The sequence below is a fragment of the Dipteris shenzhenensis genome, chromosome 25 (genome assembly GCF_047967505.1).
Source record: "Dipteris shenzhenensis isolate YYH24624 ecotype China chromosome 25, Dip_SZ_1.0, whole genome shotgun sequence".
In the NCBI taxonomy this organism is placed as follows: domain Eukaryota; kingdom Viridiplantae; phylum Streptophyta; class Polypodiopsida; order Gleicheniales; family Dipteridaceae; genus Dipteris; species Dipteris shenzhenensis.
The window spans coordinates 36,602,146-36,612,153 of record NC_141620.1 but is presented as its reverse complement, the minus strand read 5'-3'; the positions used below and the strand labels follow the sequence as shown (position 1 = coordinate 36,612,153).

The 10,008-nt window shown below is 39.1% G+C and overlaps 1 protein-coding gene across 1 annotated transcript; it reads right to left on the bottom strand.

Annotated features, from left to right (window-relative positions):
• Positions 1-1,070: 1,070 nt before the first annotated feature.
• LOC147885827 (putative protein NRT1/ PTR FAMILY 2.14) lies at positions 1,071-3,817 on the bottom strand. The gene is made up of 5 exons (XM_087396228.1): positions 3,611-3,817; positions 3,391-3,475; positions 3,025-3,242; positions 2,281-2,843; positions 1,071-2,103 (listed from the first exon to the last, which is right to left on the bottom strand). The coding sequence occupies exons 1-5, from the start codon at positions 3,815-3,817 to the stop codon at positions 1,071-1,073; spliced, it is 2,106 nt and encodes a 701-aa protein (XP_087252354.1).
• Between the last annotated feature and the right edge of the window lie 6,191 nt (positions 3,818-10,008).

Below are 10,008 nucleotides of genomic sequence, written 5' to 3'. Positions count from 1 at the left end.
CCAATTCATCATGTTCTGAGGAAACCACATATAGTGCATCTACTAGTGCACCTTATTGATCATCATTACTACTGCCATAAGATCAAGTTTTAGCTAGTATAGATCCCAAAGATATAGGTAATTTGGAGATAGAGCTATAAGTATACATGTACAATGCAATAAACTTAGTTGATGCATCCCTTGATGCAAATACTTCCTCATAATCATTTTGTTCTAAGAGGGGTTTCTATTCTTTGCCATATGACATATCGTTATATTATGACAATTCATTTATTAATACAATCATAAGTATATGAAGGTATTTTAATCATGTTTTGGGTGTGGATATGCTTGTTGTTTTGATCCTTCAAATGATAAAAAAGCTTGGGCAAAATGATTTTAGGAAACAACTTGTTGTAAATTTTCTAAGAGTAACCAGGGCAGTATATATGTTGATATTTGTATTGGAAAACACATTGAAAGTAATGTTCTCTTATTCATCGATAAATATGTTAGTATTTGCATTGGAACTCACATTGCTAATAATATTGTCATATTCATCCATATAAAAGTTGGTACCATTGACATATATAATGCCAAGGATAATGACTAAGATATTGATGGTTTCCTTGTGCCATAAACCTTTCAAATGGTCTCTCATTTGAGACACAAAATAACTCTAAGTGCATGTGAAAGCATCGAAAGAGAAAGACACATATGTACATATGTAGCACTAAATAGGGGGGATTATACATAGCTTATAATAATGGGATTTTTACTTGGCTTAGGTGTGGAGTGTGCTAGTAGTATTATAGCATTGAAGAACTCGGTGGAATATGAGTACTTAAGTGTCTATTATACGGGAGATACATGCTGGGGAGCAAAGTGTCAATAGTGCACAACAAAGGCTTGAGGAACTGCGAGGAAGGACGGGTGGGATCCATGAGGGAATTCTAACGAGAGGAGAGGGGACTATGGAATTGCGAGACATTGTTTATGCGTGAGCGGCAATGGGTGAGCTACATTGATGGAGGACGGTGGACAAGGAGTATAGACGGAAGAAGGGATGCGTGTAGATGCATGTATATTCGCTATACTTGGTGGACGGGTGATGGTGATGCCATCGAAGGGGGCTGGGGTACTGCAGCATGAACTTCCGAAGGGTTGACTGTAGGGGGGGAATGATGCGGGGAGGGCTGTGGGGGGGAGACGATGGGGGTAGGGGTTGGCTCTGCCACCAGATGCAACTGTGGAGGTTCGACGATAGGGGCAAGTGGGAAGGGCTTAGGGGAGATAGGAGGGGTCGAGGGGCGGTCGGGGTGGGAGACGTAGCGGTAGCCGTGGGCGACGAAGAGGAAGACAATAAAACTGGAAGAGGCAAGGACAGCCCCGAGGAAGTAGAAGAGGTCCAAGCGGCCCTGGTTGAGATTTTGGGGGAGCCACTGAGAACCACTAGCTTGAACGAGGGCAACAAGACCATCACCTAAATAGCTACCTATCGCAGAAGAACTCCAAAAGAGAGCTCCAGTAAAGCTTCTCATACCGGCCGGCAATTGTTCATAATATAATTCAAATTGGCCTATCGCCAGCAACGTCTCCGCCACCCCGATCATCCCACACTGTGGTAATAGCCATAGCACTGATAGCTGCTTCCGAGCTTCTCCCATAATAGCCTCCCTCCTCCTCCTCTCCACCTCCCCTGCCACCACCATCGTCAATACTATCCCTACAACACCTGCCCCCACCCTCCTCAATAGACTCAGCCCCCTCGGATCCTTCGTCACCCTCCTCGCTGCCGGCACCACCACCAAATCGTAAAAAGGTATTGCCAGTATGAACGTCATTATCGATACCACCGGGATTGATGCCGGTGCCACTGGGAAGTTCCCCACCTTTAGGTCCATGTTGATCGCTTGGCTCACCCCGAATATCCCCAGCTGGGATTGGACTGCTGAGACGGGGATCAGACATGCCCAGATGGGAATCAGGTTCAGCACCGATTTGCATTGTTCTACGTCGTGCACCGTGCACAGGCGCCATGGGCTTGTAGATTTCATGCTGTTGGGGCCTAATTCCACATATTCATCACTAGCCGGTGACATGATGGCTGCCTTGTCTAGAAACCTGAAGGCAAGAATCAAGACGATTTTTATGACAAAAAGAATCAAAATGTTTCAAATTCATCAGGTTAAATTCAGCACAGGAGCTGAGGTTCTAACGTTAGAAAATAACTAATTACTAATGCGCTATTGAAAGGCCGGCCTGCATTTTCATTACTGACGTTCACTGTGCGAAGCTGACCTGATTTGATCCGTGTGCTTAAGCCTTGAGTCTTCGTCCTTGTTGACAATTTCGTGAAGTTCACTGGGATCTGACGGCAACTGGAGATTTCTCTTCCTAAAAGCCGCGACGAGAACTTGTGCCAAGCCCGTATAGGCGCTTCCATTGACAGGAGCATGCTTATAGAGGCGTGCTCCACCGATCAATAAAAAGATCGATACCAGCATGGCTATAGTTAGAATGAAGTACCCAACTCCCCAACTAATATCATTTTGGATGTACACAATTAACGTCAGCCCGATGAGAATAGAGACGCAACTGAAAAAGTAGAACCAGTTGAAAAATTTCTGTCGAGTCCTTTTCATTTCTGGGCTTGAGCCCTTGAACTGATCTGCACCGAAAGCATATGTACAGGAACGTAAACCCCCAGAACCGATCGCAATGAAACCGAATCCTGATAGAAGGAATAATAGTTGGCTGGTGCTTGCTTGTGGGCATTCATAAATTAGTTCCGGTGAAGGCGGCGTGCATGTTGTAGGTTGCAGTCTCTTCGCGAATCCCGAGATGGTTAAAAGTATGAGGCCCTGCACCGTCAACGCAAGCGAATTTGAAAGTTCTGGACGTAGGGATTAAAGGCACAAGAATCGTGCTTCATGTGAATCAGTACTTCAGATGGACTCCAACCATAGCTTAGGTAGCCATTTTAACATCTGAAGTTTGAACGCTTTGCAAACAATGCCTTTGGTTTAATTGCAAGATGATTACCACTAGAGTGAAAAATGAACAACCGACGATTGTGTAGTAACGTCCAAGATGAGAGTCAGCTAGATATGCTCCCACCAGCGGCGTCAGGCTGCAGGTACCTGAGACTGCGTTGACAATGTAACTTGCTCTCACATAGGTCATGTGGTACTTTAAGTTTAAGTACGGAACGAGATTAAACAAAATGCTGAAGGACCCCATTCTCTCGCAGATTTCGCTACCTGCGACCTCCACAACAGTTTCATCAGCTACACCATTACAATGACCTTTCGTATAATTTGGCAAGAGTTTGAAGAACGCATTAGCTAGCTATCATGTAGAAGCAGAGCCACAAGCTATTGCGAAACTCTGGGAGATGTTTAGACATACCAAGTATGAAGGGCATAGTTTTCCATCCGCCTTTTAAACGCTTTGAGCCAGATTCACCCTCCATACTAATAATAACGTTCGACATCTTTAGACAGCCGGAGGGAAGGCTTTTAACGAAGCATAAAGCTCAAACTGCTCCGAAAGAGCATTAACGGTCATGGACAATCTGCTCATAAAATCGACCGCAAATGGCTCGTTGGCTCAGTGCCCGCCACTAAACATTGGCTTGTAGAATGCAAGGGCAAGCTGCGATCAGAGGACAAGCATGAGCCTCCGAAGCTGCGAATTGCCGCTCCAGTTCGATCTTCCCAACTCGACAAGCCAGCTGGTAACGGACAAGCGTGAGCCTCCGAGGCTGCGAAGAGTCGATCTCCGCAACTAGCCAAGCCAGCTGGTAGCGGGAAATATGCTCAAATCCGGACAGCATGCAATATCTAATTATACAAAGCCTTAGGAGTTCGGGAGAGTGCTTTCGGTATGAACCTTAAATCGCAGCTGAAAGGATGAAGTATCAGACAAATTATGGAGAACAATTAAGAAGACAAGAAGACGAAGACTTGGAGATTACCGTCAAGGCATGCTTGCACGTTTTGATTTTAGGATACATCGAGAACTGGCGAAAAAAATTAAGAGCTCATAGGAACTTTCCATGACATCCTACATAAAGAACTCCGGAGATATATTAGTATTATATAATGCATTGTTCTCTACAATTCGAGGTAGTCACATAGGAACAAGGGAGAGAATCCTAATACCTATGTAGAAAATGAAGCATTTAGCTAGGAAACAAAAGACATTATTCCATCACCTAATTACTAGTAAATATGGAAGATAAATAGAAAATATGTGGAGTGATGTACTATAAGAAATAAATCGATTCTTTGATAAAGTATTACATTACCATGTGAGCTTTCCAACATATAAACATTTAAGGTGAACCATTTAATCTTGATGCCCTATAAGGATTGAGGTGAAAAATCTATGCGTTTTCACTTTTACATTTCTCATATATCTAATTTATTAAAATTGTTAGACTTTAGTAGAAATGTCTCTGGAGAGCATGAGAGATCTCAATAAACTCCAAGTGGGGGTATTGCAAAAATTACCAAACTATTGGAAAAGTATGGTTGGATTTTTCATTTGGTTATATTGCCATTGGTATCTCTATCAATATTTACATTGATGAAAACATCATTGTATGTTAGAATACTAGATGATTGGTCGACATTTTGTACCAACATTTATATCATAGTATAGCTTATTGGAGCTATGTATAGCTCTAATACGATATAGAGAATGCCACTGCATCTAATATCTAATAAATGCACACCATCACATACATACATACTTACTTACATACACACACACACACACACACACAATAAATTTGATTTGTAAATGTATCTTTTATGTACCCCATGAAATCTTCCCTTTACACTTTCTTTTTGACCACCCCACATACCAAACTTAAACTTCACTTAAGAATCTATATGGTTGTCTATATTCCTAGGTAAATCGATAACAAGTCGGGAAAAATAGGCATTACCTATCTACCCAAATGTAACTATGATGTTCTAACACCTAGTTTGTTTGGATGGTGGTAGGTAAGTGGACCTCAACCTCGGAACTTGGACTCCCGAGGATTCGACATCTTTTTTTAATATTATGTTTGTCAAACTCAATATTACTAAAAAATTCTTTATTTTGATCGAAATTTTTGCAAACTCTAGTTACATTTTTCAACTTAAATGTCCCAAACATTTTTTCCTTATATGTTTTCCTTTTTTTAACTTTTTATCCAATTGATAGAATTAATTGTATGGCTCAATTATTGATGGGACTTTTTAAGCTAAACACACACTTTGATTTCCTAACTAGCCTTTGGTCGGTGGGCTAGTGCCATACAACTAATTCACATCCATTGGATAACTTTTTAGCATGGGTAATCCCTAGTCATGTTGTGATCCACCTTATTTTTTACTAACTTTTATTTCTATTTTGCAAAAGTGGTTTACGCATTCACTATTGGCATTATTTTTTCATTTTGACACTTATCATACAGAATATACACTTTTATTCACCTATTATCAATAGGTGGGGAGTAAGTTCCACATGGTGGTCTTACTCCCCACTATGTGGTCCTACCCTCTTGGTTGGGGGTAGGCCACACACACACACACACACACACACAATAAATTTGAGTTATAAATGTATCTCACACACACAAACACTTATTTCTTTCCACAAAAACACACACACATACACACACATGAATACTTCCCTAACTACAAATTATGCTTTTATGTACCCCGTGAAATCTTCCCTTTACACTTTCTTTTTCACCACCCCACATACCAAGCCCGCTAATTGCCCCATACGTCCTCTAATCCCTTCTTAACCCATGCACTCATTTGCTCCTTACTCCACTTGTGACTTAAACTTCACTTAAGAATCCACATAGTTGTCTATATTCCTAGGTAGAGCAATAACAAGCCGGGGAAAATAGGCAGTTTCTGTCTACCCAAACCTAACTATGATGTTCTAACACCTAGTTTGTTTGGATGGTGATAGGTAAGTGGACCCTGACCTCGGAACTAGGACTTCTTGAGCATTTGACATCTTTTTTCAATATTATATTTGTCAAACTCAACATTATTAAATTTTGATCGAATTTTTTACAAACTCTAGTCACATTTTTCAACTTAGATGTCTCAAACATTTTTTCCTTGTATGTTTTTCTTTTTTAAAATATTAATCCAATTGATGGAATTAATTGTATGGCTCAATTATTGATGGGACTTTTTAATCTAAACACACTTCTTACATTTCTCCCACACAGACACATTGTCCCTAATTCTTAAAAGAAAATTTGAATTCTTAAACTTTTTCTATGTATTTTTCTTTTTTCCTTTAATTTTTTCTTATGCTCATTTCATTACAATTTTTCTAATTTCCTTTCTAATTTTCTCGACTTTTTATTAATAATTCACCTTTCTAAAAAATGTTACAAAAAATTTTTAAGTCTTTTCTATTTCTCTCTAATTATTTCATAATTATTTCTATTTTTTTCCAAAAATTTCCCTAATTATTTCCTATTTCTCCGCAAATTTCTCCTCATTTTTTCTAAAATTCCTCTATTTTTACCTATTCTTATTATCCCTCATTCTTTCCTAGTCTATTATTTTATCATTTTCCTATTTTCCCCTCATACTTTCCTATTTTAATTTTTTCATCTTAAATATATTTTTCTAAAACTCTCCTTAGTTTTCTAAAGATCTACTTACGAAATAATGGTATGTAGTTATTTGAAGTTTAAAACAATTATAATATCTACAATACAGTAAGTAAAGGACCCCCTCCCACCACTCTTTACCCACCCACCAACTTTGGGCTGTCTCGACCTTCCCGCTAGCATGCTTCTCCATAAACCTGCACTATCTATCCAGACTCCCCCAACTGACCCCCCCTCTTCCCCTATTTAAAGGACCCTACTTCCCATCTCCTATCTACATCGTTGTAGTCTTCCTTCAGTCTAGGCAACCTTACTGCCTGCTCATGCAATTTATCTACCTCCATAACTTACGATATTTTCCAAACCCCTAGTGCCCTCCACCCCGCTGCACTCCTTGCCTCCCTAGCCTATGATCTGCTCGTGCCCTTCATTACTAGTAGTCCTCGCAATGGCACAGTGCAGCCCGCGTGCAGATTGCTGTAAGTCTCCTTGTACTGTTCGCTCTATGATAAGCCATTAACCTCTACAAGTCTTGGGGCACCAACTCCTTTTAATAAGAAAACCTATCAAAATCTTGAGTATGAGATGAATTTAACAATATGCCATCAATAGGAATTATTCAAATTTACATGGTTGTGTTCTGCACTAAAAGAGCTTCAAATATGTCTTTACACCTTGAAATTTGCGTATCATATGAAAAAGTTACATTAATTTGAAAGGAGACGGGTTTTAACATTTTTATATATTTTTTGTTTTACCCCCCCTCATCAAAAAGACCCCCCCCCTTGGGCCTCACATATTATGAAAAATATGTACAAATCTTAAAATCTTGCATATTTTTCAAGGTATTTACCTTATATTTTCTGGGAGGGGGGACATGAAATTTTCATATTTTTCCCTTGCATATTAAAAAATTTTAAGGAAATCTGTGCATATCATATATGGACCTTGTCCCCCCGTACCCTAGATTTTGGATGAGGGTAGTAACATATTACATATAAGTTGGTGCCTCAGGCTACAAGTCTACCCCCTTGCTGCTTTCTTTAATGGGCTGCCTCTTCCAAAGACCAGAACCTATACTACAGTACCGATACCTAGGTCCTTTGACCGGTGAGGCTGACATTGCTCGTGCGAGAAAGTCCACATCAACTTTTTCCTCCAAACCGTCGACTATCAATGGACTCGTCACTCTCAGGTCATTAAAAACTCTTTACCTTTCAATTAAACCTCCCCCCTCCCGCCTTTTTTTGGTTTTATTTAAACTCTTCCCCCTTTTTTAATTCTATCTGTTTATTTCTGTGTAGGTATTTATTTCTTTTTTTTCCCCTTGTTCCCCCCCCCCTCCCTCCTCTTCTAAATCTTTAATATGCCTAATTGCTCGTCTAAGTTTTTTTTTCCTTCAAAACCCACCATTGAAGTGAAATTACATCACTAGTCTTAATTTTAACCCTTTCTTTACCTTAAAATTTTAATTACCCCCCCATCCTTAGCTTAGTTATTTAATACTCTAGTTTACTCACAAACCCCCCTCTTATCCATCTATATGCCTCTCTCTCTCTCTCTCTCTCTCTATCTCTCTCTTCTAGTTATCCCTTGTTTCTTATCCTCCCCTAAACTCTCTCTCTCTTTCTCATCCTCCTCTCTCCCTAAAATACCATCTATCACTCCTTCCCATTGCCTTAGTTAAAAAGGCCTTCTCCCCTTAATTTAGTTAGTCCTTCTCGCTTATTTTAAACTCTTAGTTAGGTCCTTTTTACATCCTTCACCCCTCGTTTCTTTTCTTTTGAGTAAGCTTTATTAAATTTCAAAATCCTTTCTATTCCACTCAACTCAATCCACACCTAGAATAACCCATCTTTTACACTCAATATTTTACTTTGTGCGGGTTAAATTTATGACTAAGCTTCTAATTTATTGTGACCCCGATAACAAGGAAGGAGTGTCTATGACACCTGTCTTCCCAATTAAAGTGAACCTGGTTCTTACTATGTTTTCTTATTGGATGGTGGCAGATATACAGATTCTCCTCTTAGTAAATGAGATGCTTGTCAGGACTACACCAGCATTACTATTTGTTACACTTTTGTACCAAATTTTGGTTTTATGAACAACCAGATATAGATAATTTTTTATCCACCCTTATCTGAGTTTCGTGTACCGCGTTGTTAATAGGTTTTTTATTTTAAACACACCCACACACATACATGTGTGTGTGTGTGTGTGTATCGTCTATATGTAACACAAAGAACTTTGTGAAATATGTATAGTGTCACAAAATTCTTCTCCCTAAATTGCGTTAGAATAATGGCATTGTGATCTACATAAAACTTTCCATCTCTTTTAGAGAGACAGAGTTGTGCTTTTACTAATCATCTATGCTATTGTTTAACCAACATGGTGGCCTCGTTTCTCTTATTAATATGGAGGATTATTATGAACCTGCTACTAGTATCTCTTTATACTATCCATTCATGACCTAGCTGATTTGCATCATGGCATGCACATTGATTCCGATCCTAATATTAACGTGATTACTTTTAGAATGGTTGGCATGGGTGGCTTTGTTGTAACCCAATCAAATTCTTTTGTACTCCATAAATGCAAGCCTAGAGTTAGGTCTCTGGCTTAGTAGTATATTACAAGAAATTTTGAAATAAAAAATTAATAATTATAGTCATATACTATGCTTCCATTTGTAAGAATATTAGTAAATTATCTAGTATGCATAGAGTGTGACTTGGTTATTTATTGGAATAAATTCTTTGGTTTGTACCTTCATTGTCATACTTAAAATCTAGGGCTCCTTTGAGATAATCGCTTATAACTTCATTACTTATGGCAGTAATATTCATTAGGGGTATCTTGGACCCAAAGAGGGCCTCTTGGATTAGGCCCTTAAGAATTGTGATTAGCAAACCATCCAATGGGAAGGCTTGGGCATTAAAATAACTAGTATAAAATAGGTGGCACGCTAGGGAAGAGAGATTTTGTAAAATCTTCTCGTGATGTGGCCTCCTGTAGTTATACCTGTCACATATGTTTTTACATGCTCATCTTATTCATTTTCTCCTAATCACACTTACGTTAATGATATGCTTTCTACAAATAGTTCCTACATAGCCAGAGTTGCCGATCCTGGTTTCCTAAAGGTCTAAACTTTAGAACACATAAATGTGCTGAGGAAAATATGGTTCTTCTTTTCACCCTTCCATCAATCCCTGTAAAATTTCCAACCACTTTCGATTTCAATAGCATCTAGTATATGCTGTGCTCATGCTGTGGACAATTATTGAAGGTCACAATCCACATTCACGGTAAAAAATAAGGATGGAATAAGATTATGATAGTGTAGGCCAATGGGTGAATTGCTCTCTATATAGAGCTAT